Here is a 21,019-nt window from a genome sequence, read left to right on the forward strand (position 1 = left end):
AATAATAATAATAATCGCCGATTCAATTGTATACAATCTAAATGAAACAATTGCTGAAACTGTAAGAAAGAAAAAAGAGTTAAGCTTCCATGCATAACACTGAAATTATTCAAACATTTCAATAAATAATCTCATTAGATACACTTATTCCATACACCCACATAAAAACTATAATTTTTTACTCAATACAATTAAACCATATCCACACCGAAAAACTAATAAATTTATTTCTAGACTTTTTTTCTCTCAATCTCAAATATTTCATTTGACTGGTCTGTGTCTGTGTTAAAATTTAATGTACCTAATAATATGGAAATGCATTTAACGAAAAAAAAGTGTATAAAATTAGATAGACACACGGTATATCTCAACTCAACACCTGAGGAATTCTTATCGAGCTTCGGAAAGAAAAAAAATTGTGTATTTAAATGGGAATATGATGAATGCATCTACACATTGAAAGTCTTAAATATTAATGTAATATTGATCATAAAAGTTAAAGATTTTTTTTATCTTCTGTGTGTTGTTTCTTAATGGTATTTTCGTTAGTCTTTATAAAATACAACATTTAATTTCGATTCGAAACGTATGTCATAATTCGAGAATTTATTGCCAAAATAATGTGTATAAGAACTATATTTATGGTGATAAAAAAACGCGGTCATATTGAATTATGGTTTTTTAAACGAAATAGGTTTTCTATCTCTCTGTGTATAACCTCTACTATTTTTTTTATTATTATTATTATATATTATATTGACTCTCCACATGTAACGATCGAATATATTATTTGTTAGAAAGATATACGTAGATTTTCGTCTTTTATATATAAAACGAAAGATGAATCTATAGCTAAACACTCAACTCAATGAAACACTATATCTGTCGTTAAAAAAATAATTTTATTTTAAATTGCGTCAGGTAGAGCTTACGACTTTTTCATTCCATTTTTTTCTTCTTCTTCATAATTCAATAAATACAATTCATAATCCAAAACATATAAATTACCAATTATATAAAGAAAGTTCACATGTTCGGTTCGGTTACCTGAATTGTATGAGATCAAGTTTTTCGCTTGATCAACTGAAATTCTTATAGGAAAATAATGTTTCCATTGAATGGTAGAAGCGACAACAGAAGTCTTACCTATTCAAAAGAAAAATGTGAGTGGTAGTTTGTTGTGACTTTCTAGGCGACACATTTATCATCGGAAGATGATTTTGAGGATACAAAATTTTGTTAAACGATATCTTGTTGTTTAAAGTGCCTTTATGGCTACATGGTCTACATGTTATGTTGTGTAATACTGGGATCATTGGAACGTATGAAAATTAGAGCTCAAGTTTGACTAGACACGATTATTAGTGGGTTTAGTACCTGATGACTAGGGACACTTGGTCATCCTATTCATATTTAACATTCTAATCAAACATTCTAATTTATCTTCTTTCTAATAGCAACGGTAAATTACCGTAATCTCTTTTAACGATTGAACCATCAGTCATCGATCATTGAACCATATATTGCTTTCCATAATCACAAAAATTGCTAACTCAAAATGTCCGATCTCATGTAGTAAATCTCATGAAGACATGAACTTAAATTTAAATTACCTCCGAATACAACAAACGAAACCACTCTACGACCCTCTCGTTTAAGTGTTTTTAGGCTGCACGTACAATGAACATGTTTCGCAAATGTTGGCATAACGTAAAACTGGACAATTTGTAGCAGAGATTGGACTGACTAGGAAAACACATTAATAAAGCTCTATGACCCTTTCAACCTTCAAAAAAGCAAGCGAATCTCCGTCTATCGTAATATAATCAATTGAAAAGAGTTATGCACTAACCGTCATAAAAAGACATTTTCCAAATAAACATTTTTCGGTTCATGCATATCTCATCTCAATTGTTCTATTGCTTCGTTTGTTTAAGATAATATATCGCTTGATGTTTGATATAAAATCTTTTACTTCATTAAGTTTAACATTCCCTTTGCTACAATGCTATTTCGATAACAGATGAATAGTAGTTTCCAAAAGGTGGACTATCTTCGTCGGCCCTGAATACCAAATTTTCGTCTTTCCACATTTACAATTGATACCATTTGCACAAATTTTCCGGTCGTCTAACCGTCGCCCATAAATGAGTTCAATTTAATTTGATTTACAAGTTTAGTCGATTACAAAAATTGCCTGCGGAAATGATTTGATTACATAAATAAATTTATTTTGAAATGGTATGATGGCCTTGTAAATGTGTTCCTGACTCAGCTTGCATGCATAGACGTCTTCAAAATCGACTGCTTCAAATTTTTTGTTATATATTTACACGAAACATAAATTTTAATTTCTTTCTATTCTCTCTTTATCTCATCAAAAATATCTTTCATTTTGATATGCAGATTGTATGTTAACCCTTAAATGTCTTTAAACAAATTTCTATGTTTTATATGCGGGGCCTACAGGCATGTGAATAAATTCCATTTCTATTATTCGAAAGCCAAAACATTGAGGGGTTGATACACACAAAATATCTTATATATTTATATAGTCACTACTGTCTGTCATTGCTAATGCTGGCACACAGTGGAAATGTTTAAAACTATTATTATTTATTAGATTTTTATTTTTATTATTTTTTTTCTTCAAGAAAGGGATCACTTTCAAAATCTTTTAGGATTAAAATTTGAATCTTGTATTGTTATGAATACGAGGATTAATTTTTGGAAAAAGTTTTTTTTTTCATTAAACTGAAAGTACACGCTTGGAAAAAAAAAGTCTCACTTTATTTGGCATGCATGGCCTATAGCATTACATGCCTTCATACAAAAAAAATTAATTTCATTCGAGTCTTATAAATGAACGACATATCGTCATTTGATTTAAACGCAGATAACAATCCGTTTTAATTAAACCGTACGTATCGGGTCATGTTCCTACATTAAAATCTATCTACACAAATGTTCCACATTTCCACTAAACTATGCATTACATTGATCGTTTCGAATTTCGAAATGAAAAAAAAAAAATTAATTTTAAGATAATACGTTTAAAAGTCCATATAAGATAAAATCTCATCTAGATGAAGAATCATAATATAACACACCGTGTGGATATCTCTTAAAGAAGATATAAATTAACTATATCGTCGTGATGTGGAGAGTTTTGTGAATGTATCCACGAGATACAAACAACGATCGATCGAAGTTTTTAAGTATTTTAATTAAGTGTCTTGCGTGACTTGATATGATGAGGTGTAATACGTTTATGAATGGATTAGAGGTGAATTTTCAATAAGTAAATTGTAGGCATCGGTGTGGCTCAGTTTCCATTCTAAATCTTTTTGAATCTTGAAAGTATTTTCTAATTAAAATGCTTTTGATGGAAAGAACGTAGCGCTAGAAAACCGAGTTGACTAAAAAGACTGTGACATTTTCTCAATATACTTGATCAATGTCCATCGCAATCATGTAAAAAAAATTATTAAACGAGATGTATACCAACCACAATGTATAATTGTAGCAGAAATCTATATTCCCATCTCCAACAATTATTAATAATCGGCAAAATGAAAGCAACATGCACCACTAAACGATTAATCACAAAAGATGAATCACATCACTTGCAGTGATGAATGTCACACAACTTTCACCATACAATTGTAATTGCACCTTAACAAAACGCACCTATATATAATTTCAATGCAAACGTCTCTCATTAAAGGTCTTCGTTGGTCCCTGCACGCTGCACAGCGTCCACGGTCATTTTTTTCCGAGTCCCTTTTACAAATTGTTATCCAAATTATTATTATTTTTTGATGTATTCTTACCGACCTAACTCTTTTGTCTTACATATGTTTACTGGGTATAGTTGTAACATTAACGAAAAATCGAAAGACATCGTTAAAGCGACGAACCTGTTTTTATTCATTTAAAAAAAAGGGTTCATGTTCACGATCACGTACTTCTGCACTTGTTAATTATGAGATTCATCTCGTTTTTAGCATGTTTATAATCAATCATGCGAGAAAGTGTATAACGAATCAATATTGAAAAATGCAGACAGTATTAATGCTGCGGCTACATGACTATTGCATGTAAAAATGCTTTTCATAAATATTAACTTAAATGCTGTAATGAAAAGGCTTGAACATAATTATGTGTTAAGAGTCAACGGCGAACAATCGATCTAATCAATTAAATAAAAAAAGTGGAATTTAATATCTTCAATGCAGAGTATAAAGCGCACTTTTAATATGCAATAAAATAAATCATAATAAATTCGTGATTGTAAACACTGCAATCACATTCAAACCAAACCAATATTTACTATACCAACCAAATTAATTAACATATGCACGCATAATAGAATTTCCCTTCTTATCTATTTTTCAGTTCCCCTGCAACGAAATTGAACGGACAGGCCACGCCTATAGACGTATCTGGCCTATCGCAAAATGAAATACAAGGTCTATTGCTCGGTGCACACCCATCGTCACAGAATATACATGTGAAACGTGAACCCGAAGACTTACGCAAAGATCCGAAATGTTCACGCAATCAAAAGGTAAGTGAAAATGAATATAATGAGATTTTTTTTATATTTTGTTTACCAAATCTGATTGATATATTGACTGTGTGATAAGTAGTCCAATTGATGTCTATAATCGTTTATGAATTTTTTATGTGTATATTTAGCGGTGTTGTGTAGGTAGAATTATTATTACGTTATAAGTTTAGCAGGTTTTTTTTAAACTGTCGTTTGTTATTCATCAAATTACTAATGCAGACAATTTCACCTGGGATTAACACTAATCAGTGTGTTCGAAGAATGATTGCAGAAATAATTTGATTGATTAACATTTTATTCGGTTGTTTTTTTTATCGTACTTATAACCGAAACGTAATTTTGATTTAATTAGACGTTAATGGACTATGCATATTTAATATGATGTAGGGAATTACGGAGAGTCCAGTTATTGGATGTAGTAAGGAGGCTTTCCTTCTTTCACAATTCTAGCCTGTCTTCATTTTTGAACGTAATTAAACGTGAACGCTGTTTTTACAAACAATTGCGTCAGGCTTGTCTCCTTTCGACTCCAGTTAATGATGATTAGTGAAATTCGATCAATACTAAACAACACGACACATTTTTCCGGCAATTAAGAAACAAAATCATTTAGAAGCTTCCACTATCGACAATTGTGTCAACTTGTTTAACAACTAAATCTACTACTTCATTTGTTAAAAATATAAATTTTTAGTGTTCCGCAGAAAATCTCTTACTTCATTTTTTTAAGCACAAATTTTGCTATATAACTGAACACCTGAACCGAGATCGTTACTTATTTTTTCGTCGTTGTCGAAAGCAGATGAATCTTTTTAAAAGTTCTTTCATACGCTACTCGTGATCTTTTATGACAATTTTGAATAGTTTGACCTATAGTTGGTCGGGTAAATATAAACCTTACATTCTAGTGCATACTAGAGATATTAGAATCTGTATTGCGTGACCGTGATTTGTTTTTGATACATTTAACTGTAAAGCATGTTACACTAATTCCTAGAGACATTAAAACAAAATGTATGCGACGGTAAAAGAAACGCGAGAAAATGAGAAAAATTCACATGACACAAGGTAGAACCGAACATGTTACACAAATCTGATTTAAAGCCATAATAAAAGTCGTAATAAGAATGGTACAATGATAATAAAAAAAAAAACAGTTTAATACTTTGACCTAACATCTCATTTAACTTTTTACTAAAAGACAAACTCATAACCGGCAGGTCAACGCATTTCTCATAAAACAATGATACTTAAATAGGAACGACACCATTTATCTTCTTCAAAGAAATAATCTAAAAATGTCTTGCTTAATATGTACTCAAAAAAAATATGAAAAATAAATGTACAAATTTCACTAGAATTTTCCCGAAAGCATACTCGCTACCAGAGAAAAAATAATCATAAAAGAAACAAAAGCATAAATGAATAAAACAAAAAATGATCATAAAAAACCGACAAAAGATTAAACTTTCGAGATATAATTTATAAAACGGCAAACAGACAATATTTTTTTCTTCTTGTCGTATTGCGTATATTATTTAGATCAAAAAGTAATCACGTTGCTCTGCTACTGTCAACTACCATTTGATGGTACATCGAGAATCAACTGATTTACGCGCAATCCACAAATTCCTCTGACCAATTTACTCTTCAACATACATACAATTTACACATAAAACATATATATACCAGCTACTGGAAGATAAACACAGTAAAATAAAAAAAGAACGAGTTTTCTGTTTGAAATAAAAAATTGAAAAATAGTTTTCGATCAAAGAATTTTTATTTGAAAAGACAACTGTTGCTCAGAAATCGTACATATGACGCGATTCAGCAAAATAAAGTTTACAAAAAATGAAAAAAAAAATACCAACAACTATCGAATGGCACTCTTCTTTTAGTATTGTTAAGACTTGTTGAGCGAGTGTTAAAGGCCTGATCGTGGTTTGTGTATAGTTGTTTGTCAGAGTATATTGTATATGAAAATTTTTGTAGAAAATTTTCCCCTAACTCTAAAACACTTTGTTATTTATGTACAAAGGCTTTTCATTTGTTGAACGTAAGTTGCATATATTTATTTACAATATGTGTATGGATGTTATGTCTCATCATTTTCATACATTTTTCTTTTCACTCCGAATCACGTCTTCAAACATTTTATATATATATTTATAACGTCGATGTGTATAATATGTCTAGTTGTACTGTATAAACTACACATAATTTTTATTACATGTGACATAGAGGTGTTATTTTTTTCTTCACACAAATGTGAATACCTTTTTCCATACAAAATCGTAGGTATAAAATATTTTATACACGCAGTATTATGCGGATCGGACAAGACGAGCGTTTTGGACTTGTTTATAATAATTTTTTGTTGTTGTTGTTGTATTTTTATTTTGTCGGATTTGTAGTTTATAGTGGATAAGTTGATTTAGTCTGTCACAGAACGTTGACGGAACAAGATCAAAAATTTACACACAAAAAAAAGAATTGACCATCAAAAAGCGAAACAGGAAATCGGTTTTGTTGATTATATTTTTCATATTGTTGGAACGGGCGAAGGACATGAAATCGTTTTATGTCATATTGTAAAATTTTGTTGAATCGGAAAAACACGTATAGTAACACCACCATCCCAATCGAATAGAGTTTTACCAATATATATGGTAATACATATCTGGTTTTTCGCGCATTTTATTTATTTTTTTTAACCATATCCGCTCCGGCGTTTCTTTATTTTTGTTGTTTTGTTTCTTCTCATTTTTACGTTTTTCAATTATTGAGTGTTAATATAATACGCGTGTGTTAACTGTTGACATTGCCTTATTTATATGGATATCAAAGATAAATAAACACACAATCGTATGATACGAGAAAAAACAAATTATTTAAATTAAATTGGATTTAGCGAAAACAGTGTTTCTCATTTAACTTGATTGGTATAATGAGCTATGTGACATATTCTTAAATTAATGGATGTTACCGATTCTGATTTTATACTGATTATTGTGATGTTATGAATTATTGTACCGGAGAATAAATTATTTGCTGTAATTAATTTTCATACGAAAAACGAAAGATTTTATGTTAATGATTACAAAACAAAAAACGTATTGATGCAAAGATATCGGAATACGTAAATGATAGAGGCTGTACGAAGAGCGGTACATTGATATATTGTGAATATTTGTTTGATTAAAGTGTTAATAAATAAATTGCAAAAAAAGAGAGAGAAACACATCATTACCGTGTGGATACAGTGGATATCAATTTAATTGGATTAATTAATAAACGAAGGTTTGTAAAGACTGTCGCTATGTCTGTGGAGTGTCAATGTTATACCAGTTCATTACAACTTTTTTTTTCTCGTAAATACACCCAATTTATTTCGCACGGTTCCGTATTAAGTTATTCCTTTTATTATAGTTCAACGCATTCTAGCTTATCTCGTATACTCGTACTACACTCTTCTTGTATAATATCTTTTTTCACTTGACGATAAAATAAATATGCGCAAATAAAAATCATAATTTATCGAAAATTATCATTTCCTGGAAATGTTTACAATCTCTGTTCACCGAAGACTTCTTCTTCTTCTTCGTCTCTCATTTAACAACAACAACAACAACAAAAAACCTTTCAAAAATCAACAATAATACGAGAAAAAAATCCAATAAATTTTATTTGAAAAATAGCTATGCGACATTAAGAGCTAATAAAATTATATTGTTGTTGTGTATGATACGAACGAACGAAAATATAAAAAAAATTAAGACAACAACAAAATTATATTTTAACAAAAAAAAATCCAAATCATTTAATTAACATACACACTGGCTTATATATAATTCTGAATAAAAATCAACAAGAAAATATTGTGGCTGACTCTCAATATAATATTCTATACGTTCGTTTTCGTATAATATGAATATGAGCTTTGTATGAAACTATTTGAGAGAGACCTTGAGATCAGAATAAATTATGGTAAATTAAAAATACCCAATGGCCATTTTGATATTTTTTTTTTTCGTTCAAAAATGGTATTAAATGATAGAATTTATATATATTTCTGTACGGGTGTACGTAAGAACTTTTGTCAGAATTCGAATGCCTAATGATCGTGATAACGTCAATTTATTGCTATCACTTGTGTGTGATGATCTTGAACAAATTCTTTACGGATTAATCTACGCATTTCAGACGGAATAATTTTATTAAGAATTTTTACTCTTGATACCTAATTAGCTTTTACCAAAAATTGAATTGATTCTCATTGATTGGCAGTAAAAACTTCTCTACTTCTTCTCGACTTAATAACATTTTTTGTGTTAATAGTTTTTGTGGAACTTTTTGTGTGTAGAACAGAACCATCTACCGCATTCAGCTATCTCATAATTACGTAATGTTTTAAAGATCAAAAAGTTTGCTCCGAGTGAGTTTTTTTCCGCACATTTTTTGCCAATTTCTATAGATTTTTCTAATTGCGTATCTACGAAATATAAGTCGATTGTTTGCATCATTTGTTCAATACTTTGAGCCATTCATTGTTTGTTTATCCTCACCCATTGCTAATAATTTAAAATCTGAATCTGAATTGAGAATAGGTCTTGACTAAGTAAATTTGCCGGAACGTTTACACAGAATACTTTACAATCGGTGAATGAATTTACATTTTGCAGATACATTAAATTGATTAAAGTGCTGCTGATAATGACCGCATTATAAGAGGTTTATAGAGATTCACAAATTCAGATTTTATTTTATGTTAGTCGTCATCCTCATATTTAACTTTAGAACGCATTGCCAATCAAGGAATAATTGAAATTATTTGTAGTATTAGCAGACTTTGCTAAAGAATTGACGCTGTTCTAATATTTTTAATAACGATATTTCGGAACGTGTCGCTGTGAAATTGGGTTGTGTTGAAATTTGATTCAGCGAGTAAAGCATCGCTTTAATAAAGTCGGAGCATTATAATTTGATCGATTCTACTCATTTAATTCATTTTTAAATAATTGTAGTTTTCGAAGAAATCATTTCGAAAACATTACAGTATAAAAGCTTGGACACGTGCATTTGAACGGATTACCCGCAGGTATATCGCGAGTAAACAGCTCTAATGCGCATGTGTAAGCTTTTATACTGTAATGTTTTCGAAATGATTTCTTCGAAAACTACAATTATTTAAAAATGAATAGAATCGATCAAATTATAATGCTTCGACTTTATCCAAATTGTTTTTCATTTATTTACCACAACCTTGAGAAGCCATGGTTAGAACTAAACTTTGTTCATAAATAATAGTTTGAATGCATGTGGCTGCTAAAATATGTAAAGGAATTGAAACAATAGAAATTATGCAAAATAACGCCAATACCGGCTTCTTCACGCCGCAATAAATGTAACTAAAATGTAAAAATGAATGGAAAAGATATTTCTCGTAAGAATCAAATTTTAATCAAAAACCGAAAAGTGCTAAGTGTTCAATACTTATTTGACATAAGATGATATCATAAATGTTAATTGTTCCATCGCACATGTGCATATGCTAAGCCTTAATTAAAAGTTAATGAGTGAGCGAGTAAAAAAGACTAAATGACATTTTTGGAATGACTTCTAAACACAAGATTTTGTTGTGGATATTTCTAAAAAAGCAACTGTGACGTGTTAGATTTTAATATAACATTTTACTACTACACCCACAATTCTATCGACTTTATTTGATCGAAAAATTAAAAATATTGATTTTCTCAGCAGTTTTGGAAATGAATTATTTCCTTAAAAAATGTTTACTACTTTCGAGTAGTAATTCAGTTCTTAATCTGTCTATCCATTTTGTGTTTGAATTTTATCTATTTTATATTTCAATTCTGTTTGCTTACAGTTGCAAACCAATTTTGTATTTTATTTAAATTTTCAGTAGATTTGTCGCATTTTAAGGTTGAACGTTTAACTATTCCCATGTCAAATGGTTCCAATTGGGTCAAATTTTATAGTTAATATCAACTTCATCCGTTTGTTCAATCTTACATACTATAAAAGGTGTTCCAAACTGCCCATTCTATAACTATGTCATCTGTTATCGATAGTGACGACAAAAATAAGCAACACGTTATATTAATTACGCTATTTTATAGTAAAATGTATGTTAAAACCTATGAAGTAATAGATTTTACTCACTAAACCCTGGAGAAATACATTATTACTACATTGACATGAGCGGTAAAACCTATTTCCCAGTGGCTTAGTGAGTAAAATAAGTTACGTAATTTTTGTTTGCATAACTTTTTAATTCGCCATACTTGTCAAAATAAAAAGCACCAAATCTGCTATTGTTTCAATGTCCAGAATATACCAGATATCAGAAGAAGTAATAGATTTGACAACAATACTGGTATTGTGCTTACCATGTTGATTGTATTCTTATTTACTGGGAAAACACGAATGTCTCTATAACGTAAAACGGACGACATTATACACAGTCGTTTTTTAAATATAATTTTAAAAAAGTCCGGGAGAATTTCTTTGTGTAAAAAATTCGACAAAAACCTTAGAACTAAATCTAATTTTAGTAAAAAATTTCTTTCGGATAGTTTTTGACATCGATAAAATAATCGGTTTTCCTTTAACTAAATCAATTTTCCATCCACAGGTACTAGTTGTTCAGTCACCGTCGCCATCATTACAAGTTAAAGAACCACCGCCCAGCCCTGGAAGCCCATCATCCGAAAACATGTACGGTGCCGCAGGTGGCACCCAAATTTATATGCAGGTATTTACATATCTTCAATTAAAAGCACACGTTTAAGCGTTATGAACCGTATTTTGATTAAAATATTAAATGGAATTTTACTGTGAATTTTTCCAAAAATCTGGGTTTTTTATTTTTCATTTTACTAAGCAATGAACTTAATTACTTCCTGTAGTACATTGCACATAATATACAATTTACCTACCGGTAGTTCTATTAACACCTTTTGATCCCTGATAAAAATGACTAAAAAAAATGTAAGAAAATGTTTTCTAGCGAAATATAGTCACAACCAATTGTATCACTAGCAAAAAAAATTATTAAAAAATAAAATCTCTATCACACTACACACCATCACTTATTAATACTCTCTTATTAACACTTCATCTCCATCATGATTGATGTTGTTATTAAATACAGTCAATGGTAAATGGCGTTTGTTGTTATTCGGCTCTTTTGAATTTCGAGTTTTTTTTTTGATTTTTTTATTAACTATATTTTCAACTGTTACCGTTTCTTCCACTGGTTTTGCAGGGTCCATCACACCAAACTAGTTCTACAACAACGTCTGGTTCAAATGTAAATACAAATACTCCGAGTCCGGGTCCATATGTGTCTGATCAATATGGAATGTATACTGCACGATTAACGTAAGCTGGTTTTTGTTATTTTTGTTATTATTTATTTATTAAACCATCCAGTAAATGAAGTGATTTGTTTAATTTTTGTGGTTGTGTTCAGATTCAGTTTGGATATTGTTGTGATGTTGATTGTCGGTAATGGATTTTTTTCTCTTTCTTTTTCTCCAATATCCATCGTCTCCGAATGTATAGTTCTGGCGGTACAACATTTATGTCCGAGCCATACTATAGAGAATATTTTGCTGGCGATGCCCAAGGATACGCACCAGCCAGAGCCATATATGGTGATGCAGATGGTCCACAAGGTGCAACCACCTATGAGGGACGCTTCTCGAATCATCATTCAAAGAATACTCCAGTTTACGCGAAAACAGTCACTGCTGCAGGATTAACGGTAGACTTACCTAGTCCGGACTCAGGTATCGGAACCGATGCAATAACGCCTAGGGATCAGAATAACATTCAGCAGGTAATTTATTGTTGAAATCCAAAAGGCTTTTGTTTTTGTAACCAATCGTTTGTGTTTGAAGCATGACCCGGCTAACAAACTATTTTTTTTTTGTTTCTATTTTCTTTCCATCTTTTTCTTCATTTTATTGTTGTCTTTATTCGTGTTTCATTTGTCGATAATATTTTATTATGAAACCCAGATTTTTGACACCATTTTCTCATATTTTCAATTTTTTTATAATATAAAACATCCCAAGGACAAGTTCTCGCCAGATATAACATCGCAAATGTTCAATTTCAAAAAATTTTTATTTCATTTACAGTCATTCGATTACACTGAACTATGTCAACCTGCGACACTATTGGATGCCAATGGTACGATACCGGTTTCGGTTAATACTTTACAAAGGGTGAATTTACACGCAAGTCAAAGTAGTCCAACCACATCGATAGGTAGTCAGCCATCATCCAGATCTAGACCTTGGCACGACTTTGGGAGGCAGAATGACGCTGATAAAATTCAAATACCAAAAATGTGAGTTACACAAATTTTGATTCTATTTAACGTGCATGACTGTACAAAGAGTGACGCAATGTTTTGTGCAGTTTTCTTCATGACATAACCGAAAGAAGTGCTAAACTTAAAATAAGACTTGAGAGGATATCTTGTTCGATGATCCGTCTGTGCTTTTTGAATTTTTGTTTCATAAAAAATTCCGCCTTTGTCTTTATTATCATTCAAAGAATCGAAATAAGGAAGTAAAACCCATAAGGAAATTCATTATTAGCATTTAACACGCTCGATGATGACTCATTATGTTCGTGTGATATGAATAGTTTCGCACAGCAACGATATTAAAATTTGTATGAAAAATGTCCCATACTGAACTTATGACAAAATGCGACAAATATTTCGTTGAAATGTGCTGAAGGTCACAATTTATCCGAAAAAAAATGTTCACTGCCTTTGTATCTATATGAAATCAATACTCAACAAGACATTCATTTCGATATTATACGTATAACCAATGATAATAGCTGGCTGATTATAAGTCGATGAATTTCCATTCCATTCATATTAATCACTACTTCCATAAATCTTGTGTTAATCATTGCATAGATAGAATTAAAAGCCGATTTCATTAGATAATAAGTGTAATTATCGGTTACTCAATGGAATTACGTGTTGTATAGGATGGAAAACATTTTAATTTCATTTTATTATAATAAAAAAGAGAGGAAAAAATTGCAAATTTTCTTAAATGCGTCGTAACATTGCGTTACTATAAATAATTTCTTTAAACGAAATCTCAATCTTCTCATTATCCGACGACCGATTCGGTTAACATTTTTATGATCATTACAAACCGTTAGTCCAATCGGTAGGAATTGGAAAGATAAATTGATCCAATATGACTGGACACATTCGGTTAATCATCAGCTAAATTTTCTGATTTATTTTCGAATTGAAGATTGATCCAATTACCTCCGTATACATTTCCAAACTACGTCTACTTATACCATTTATACGTTTCGACTATACAATGTGTAGTATAAATGAATGATCACCTCAAATATATGTGCTGATTCATTGAAAACAATAAGTGTCTTAACATAAAACTAAAATTATTGTTGGTTCGATCAGCACAGTTTTTTTAGAGATCATCTATCCTTATGTCTCACACACATATGTTCCGAATTATATTGGCTATACCTTACAAGTGAATGATTTATGATGCTGCGTTTCACATTAATATATTTTTCTAACATTTCATTGTAATATATTGTAAATGGAACGCGCGACCCAAGAACAGTAAAATATGAAATTGCATGTTTTTTCGAATCAACCCTGAACAAAATAGTCATTTAAAAACGAAGAGTTTCAATTAAATATGCACGTAAATGCAAATAAAATATGAAAACTAATGTGAGAGGGAGAGAGAGATAGAGACACCTCCAGTCCATTTTCTCAATAAAATAATTTTATTTGAACAATTTAAATAAACTTACGGTTTATATTATGTATATAAATTAGCGATAAAATATCCAACTGATACAAGCATCATTTTCAGCATATATTTTAATGGAAAATGTGTTAGCTTTCAAATGGAATAATAATGAAGACATAAATTTAATTGGCCAATGGAATCCCTTGCAATGAATAAACACACACACAAAAAACGGCAAAGAACCAAACCGTGTGTACACTACACACCGTACAATATACACGGTGCGGCCTGAACAATAATAAAATTAATTGTTTCAAAGATTTTTCGGAATTAATTACGTTTCAATGTGCATTAGAAAAGAATTGATTATTTAATGGTTCATAATAACACGGTTCAGTCATTTACAATTATATTCGTTTCGTTGTTTGCTAATTAAGAAAGAAAAATGGCTTGGAAAATGTATTTTATATATAAAACTATGCATCAATCCATTCTATGTGGACTGTTACGCGTTTTATTGTCGTCAATTGCATTTATCACCACTACATTACGTGCTAGCTTCAATGTAAATAAAATAGAAAATTATGTGCAATGTCCAATCGCACTTAATGTGCAGTAAATAAGAAGTACGACTGACCTTTAATTGTCAAATGATTATTTTTGTTGTTGTTGTTGTGCATTCATTTTCTGCAACTCATCTAGATTCATAACTTGGCATTTAAGTGACTTTCATTTTGCCATCACAAGTAACCTTAACCACTTCAGTGAAAGGGAGCTGCTCTTGCAGGTAGTACTTTCATTGCATTCCTCTCGGCCATCATCATTGGTAACATACGAAATTTATGCAACAATGTTACAGAACAACGCATCTCAACTTAAATGGTGGAAAACGGATCCAATATGTTAGACGGTTGTTATCGCTAAATTGACTCGTCTATTATTTTAAATTAAAACTGAATCCAAAGGATTACAATATCAATAAATCGTTAACCATTTCGAAACATACGTTCTGGTTCTGTTTTTCTTTATCGTCATCCAATGTGGCATTAGATACATAAATAACTTCAACCGTAATAAAATGATTATTTTGTGTTAACAAAGGTATTCTTATCCACATAAAATGCAATTATTTTATCAGAAATATTTTGTAAATCTTCATTCCATGTTACCGAACTCGTTAAACGAATGCAATTTTCTGTTTTTCTGAAATGCATGCCATTGATTGTAATGTGTACGTTTCAGTGCAAAGAAGATTTGTATGTTAAATGCAACGAAAACAATTTTTTTTGCGTTTGAAAAAGTATATCAGTGAAAAGCATTGTAACAGATTCTATTTGCCTAATATGTCGTCTTAAATGCACAGTTATTTCATCGATGTTGGAAACGCTAAAAAAATGGAGAGACGAAGAAAAAATCTAATCTCGTTCGATATTAATCTAAACTAGGGAATTATATATGTGCACACAAGCCAGTGCCGTGTGTGTATACATATGCGAGTTGTGGCTGTCTTTAAAACGACAAGAGATAAAATGTTGTTCTAATTGTTTTCAATTCTAAGCCGTATCAGTTTTTTTTTTTATTCGATTGAATAAGGGGATTGGCATTTTAATTGACTAACAAATCACTCCAGGGATTATTGATTTCAAAAATGTTTTCTCATTTTGTAAAAGCGCAAAATTATGATTGGCATATAGTGTATTGGCCAGATGACGTTTGACTTTTGATAAGATGGCATTTCGGTTAGTTAATATTTATTTATACAATTTTATTTAAACTTTGTATGTAATGGTTGGCTTGATGGGTCTATATGTCTGTCAGAAAAAATGACTTTTAAATAAAAATGAAGACAGAAAATTAATCGTACGGCTACTGACAAAAATATTTCCCTCGTAGCATCAAACTTGATATTCTCACGAATGAACGCTGGTTGCAAAGCATTTTATTCAATTAATTTGATTTACAAAGTTAATTTCCATTCATTACATTTTATTTAAATTTAAATCCCATCCTAGATTTACAACGCAAGGCTTCCGATACAACTTGGAAAGTCCAATTAGTTCATCCCAAAGACGTGAAGATGATCGGATAACATACATAAATAAAGGACAATTCTACGGTATTACACTCGAATACGTACACGATCCAGATCATCCGCTAAAGAATCAAACAGTAAAGGTATGTGAATCTTTGCAGACATAAATTTAATTTTTCGATTTTTTTTTTCTTTTGGTGGTCGGAGTCTCTTTTTTATCTGTATCTTAAATCTTATCATTAATCATTTTTGTTTTTTATTTAAATTATTTTTTTGCGCCTAAAATGTCAAAATTAATTTATGTTTGTTTTGGCTTAACCCTAACTTAGTTTTGGGGGAATTTTAAGTTGATCGCATCCATCTTTTGCTGTCGTGACTTTGTAATAATTTTAACCCCGTTTTTTTCGATATGTAAAGTAAATCGAAAAAAATGCCTTCTCTTAATGTGAAAGAAGCGCATCGTATCCATTGAACGCAACATAATCGTATGCATCGGTGTAAGCATGCACAGCTGAAAGAATTTGTTTTTCTCGGTTGGAAATTCGTTCTGAATTACTTTTAATTGTCTAAGTGGGTCTTCCAGTGTTCTTATCGTTTGTATGAGATAATTGAGTTTCACGAACACCAGCCAGTGACGATTCAGAACTTCCAACCATTTCAGCTACCAAATGAAGAATCGATTTTGTGTAAAATTACATTTTAAACAAATTTTTACGTAAACGGTTCGTCGTGACCGCAATTATTTCTTGCGATTTAAGGTTTGCAATTTAAAGTAGCAAATTGACTATACATTTCGTTCACCACGCACCACATAATATAAACTCACAAAATTAGTCTCATACCATTCTCAAACGAAATTAGATTAAACAATTCCTTAGTGAGCGCGCTTTCTTCGGCAAACAATGATATCAATTCAGTTGCTAGTCTTTTTTATAACGGTACGATAATTGACCCTAAAATGGGTGCTTCCTGTTTTCGCACAACATTATGTTACGACTATACTAATATTCATTAATTGTATCCATTTAGCATATCCATAATCAATGTCTTTTACTCAACATTTATTGTGGTATTTTGTGTTCGATAAATTATTTTCATGAAAATGTTTTCTGGTTAATATACCTACGACCGAGACCGGCACTTAGTTTTTGCATTAATTTATGTCTTTTATATGCCTACAATATGTATGTATAGTGATATTTAAATGGGTATATAAAACTCTACGAAAAAAAGCCCCATAATAAAATATAATGAAAAAGATATGCCTTGTTTATAACTATCAATTTCTTCCATATAAAATGCCCATACAACAATATATACTCAGTACGAATGTACAAAAATTTTAAAGTACTTCTTGATATCAATTACCTGTCGACTTAAATTATAAAATATCATTCGGGCTTTTCCTGTTAAAACGATAAAACTTATCTCTAATATAAGTATTTGACTCTTCTTTTTTCACATTCATATTAAATGCATAAATGTGTGATATGTGTACACTATGTTACTATTTAACAGATTACAGTGTTGTAGCACACAATAGCCTGTGTGTGAAATCGTGTGCCAAAGATGAAATGACTAAAAGAAAAGAATTAAAATTGCAATCTATGAACGATATATTTTCTATTTCTCCCCATCATCCGCGACTTCAACCGGCACTTTCCTGACTAATGCTATAGACTTTGCAGAAAGATTTGTATAATTATTAACTTGAACTATACGTTTGAACTCTTCGGGTTGATCATAATTTGATGTGATTCAAGTTGTGCGCATGGGATTATCGTATTTTAGCTGGAGAAGAAAAGCAACTGGTTCTCATATCGGCAGTTAGCATGTTAGTTCTCTCCCCATGTGTTTGTGAACAGATCCGAGAGATTGTAAATCAATATAGCAAAATGATTGATTGTTTTGGTGAATTTGAAATTAATTTAGAATTAAAAAGCGACGACTTCTAACCTTTTCGCAACGTGGACTTAGATAATGAATCTTCTCTTATTACCTTAGACTCATTTCGAGTGCACAACGTAAATCCATATACAATGCGTATCTAATCCTGCGAGAGCATCTAGTCTTACCTGTAAACGCTAATTCCCTGTCTATTTAACCATTCACATGACTGGGTTCGCCGTGTGTGCAAAAGAAATTGTAATTTTTATATGAATTGTAAAACATACACACGAAGTTATATGAACCGTCTTGATTTTATTTGAATAAAAACACATTGGATACGATTTGCATTACAAATCCGACAGATATACCATGCAGACACTCAATCGATCATGTTATGAATGACGTAGCGTAAAATTGATTTAGCATGCGAGTTAAAACTTTAAATTTGCATATCGTCATATTAGGCCTACCAGTATATAAAACACATTGTGGATGTGTGTAGTTCGAGGTGTAGTTATCAAAATGGTTTGATTGAATTTAAAATTTTATATGCCGTTTATCTGCTTGATTTGGACAGGCAAAAAGTCATCTTTTTTGCCATTTCATTCAACTAATTAATGAAAATGTGCATAGAAATAGGAAATTTCAGAATTGACATAATCATCCATCGTTGATTAATAATCGTTTTGTGTGGTCAGAAGTCCAATCAATAACATTTGGAAAAAATCAGTGGGTTTATACTGTTGAAAGATCAAAAGATGTTCGTTTTAGAGATTGCATAGCACAAATACGAACGCCCGTTTGGAATGTAGATTTTGTGATCACAGATCCTATAATTGAAACATATTTGCAGTTAAAAATACGACTTACTGAGCTACTAAAGGATCCGACCACTCCAGCACTATTCTTCATAAATTCAGGGCCTAATTCTTTAAAAGTTTAGGAAAATTAGGGAAATTCAAGAAAATGTTTTTCCAAGAATTATTGCTGGAAATTACATTTCTCAGAAAAGGATGTTCCTCACGACTTTTTGAAGTTTGCAGTTCTAAGGAACTGTAGAATCAAAATCCGGATAAAATACGATACTTTCAACAAAAGAAGTAATAGATTATAATCGTTATAAGGCGATAATATTATGTTTACCGTTTCTAAAGTGATTAAAAATGTAAATTTTTCTGCACACATTTCAATAATTAGAAGTACTAGATTCATTGCCATTCTATGAACAAATTATCACATTAATGATTACCCTGGAGTTAACTACAATAAGTTAGTACATTTAATATAGTGAAGAAACTTATCTTACCGATTCTCTCTTATAATCATTAAAATGTTTTTTTTTTCTGATTTACATATTCCAATTTGGTAATCATGTCCTAAAAGGTTCTGTTTCTTTTTATGAATTACCGGACCTTCGAAAAGTGCCGATATTATTACAGGTTTTCAGATTGCAGCTTGTTGTTCTTTCATTTTTTTTCCCAGTAATTTATCCTGTGCAAAGTACATTATACCATTTATGTGCGCCATACATAATATTGAAGTAATTAATATTATTATCGAAATGATATGCTTGTGAATATTGATATCGACCCACGTCGGTTCCCACCACACCAAACGTTAAAAAAACCGAACGACGACGTTATAATGAATTTTATTTACATTTTATTTTATGTAAAACCGATTGCGATAGAATGTCCTTTTATAACACACTTTTCAATTTATCTAAAATATAAAATTTATTTCTTAAAATGTATAACATAAGGTGTGGTTCATAAAATCAATTTGCTTTATTAGAGTTATTTGAGATTTATGTTCAAATTGCTTGTTCGTTCGGTTAGGTTACATGTCCAGCGATTTATTCGTTGTGTGTGTTTTTTTTTCGCCGCTTTCGTATTGATACAGAGAGTTGTTTTCGTGCAACGGTATCTTATTTAGTGATACATTTAAATGCATTTTATTTGAAACAAATTAATTTCCAATAAGCTCTGATTAATTGCATGGTTTTAGATTTACTTCCTACATTACCAATTGCTATTTCGTTTTGTTGACTAATATTACGGCCATTACAAACATTTGTCATTATTGGACATCAAAATTAATCTATCAAGTTTATAGCGACATTTTATTGGTCCAATTACGTACCGGTGCTTCATGTCCTATAATAATTTTTGAATTGTCATGTCTTTTCGTTTGGAATATGATCGGTGATACGGCTTAATAAATAAACCGACTTTAACATTGATTGTTCAATGAAAAGAAATATGCGACGGTCCTATTGATGGACTACTAACATACACAGCCTTAATTGCCTGATTTGCCTTAATTAAATTAAATCGATTCGTACAGGTTTTATGAAGAACTGATAGGCTTTTCACTCAAAAAAAATCTTTGGAAATCATCAAATTCATGAAAACCCCTAGAAGTTGAAGAAAACATTTATAGCTCTTCTGGCATTCTTAGAAAGTCGACTGAAAATCATTTTAGAAATCCTTTGTCACTCAAACAATCAGATATTTAAAGAGGGGTCCACTGAATTCCTACATCTGTCTCTCTTTTGTATAATTATTTTGCGGTTTGTTACCGCGTCTGTAATTTAGTGAAATATGACCCATCTTCTGGATAACTTGTATTATTTCCCACATTTTCGAAACTAACTTAATTCAAAGTCCAAATTCGCAAGTGACCGACTAGGGTATTAACAACCTGCTCTTCATTCTAAAGCATGTC

General features: G+C 30.9%; 1 protein-coding gene across 11 annotated transcripts in view; it reads left to right on the forward strand.

Moving 5' to 3' along the window:
* LOC119079630 (protein grainyhead) overlaps positions 1 to 21,019 on the forward strand; it is a 155,029-nt gene that overhangs the window by 112,846 nt on the left and 21,164 nt on the right. For 6 of the 11 annotated variants that reach the window (XM_037187627.1, XM_037187628.1, XM_037187625.1 and 3 more), the window contains 6 exons: positions 4,399 to 4,570; positions 11,232 to 11,351; positions 11,856 to 11,980; positions 12,164 to 12,440; positions 12,745 to 12,956; positions 16,383 to 16,545. In XM_037187627.1, the coding sequence (XP_037043522.1) occupies positions 4,399 to 4,570; positions 11,232 to 11,351; positions 11,856 to 11,980; positions 12,164 to 12,440; positions 12,745 to 12,956; positions 16,383 to 16,545 (1,069 nt within the window). Of the gene's footprint in view, positions 1 to 4,398; positions 4,571 to 6,960; positions 7,877 to 11,231; positions 11,352 to 11,855; positions 11,981 to 12,163; positions 12,441 to 12,744; positions 12,957 to 16,382; positions 16,546 to 21,019 lie in introns of those variants that run through there. The other 5 variants (XM_037187626.1, XM_037187633.1, XM_037187635.1 and 2 more) reach the window with 4 other exon arrangements.

The sequence above is a fragment of the Bradysia coprophila genome, unplaced genomic scaffold (genome assembly GCF_014529535.1).
Source record: "Bradysia coprophila strain Holo2 unplaced genomic scaffold, BU_Bcop_v1 contig_324, whole genome shotgun sequence".
In the NCBI taxonomy this organism is placed as follows: Eukaryota; Metazoa; Arthropoda; class Insecta; order Diptera; family Sciaridae; genus Bradysia; species Bradysia coprophila.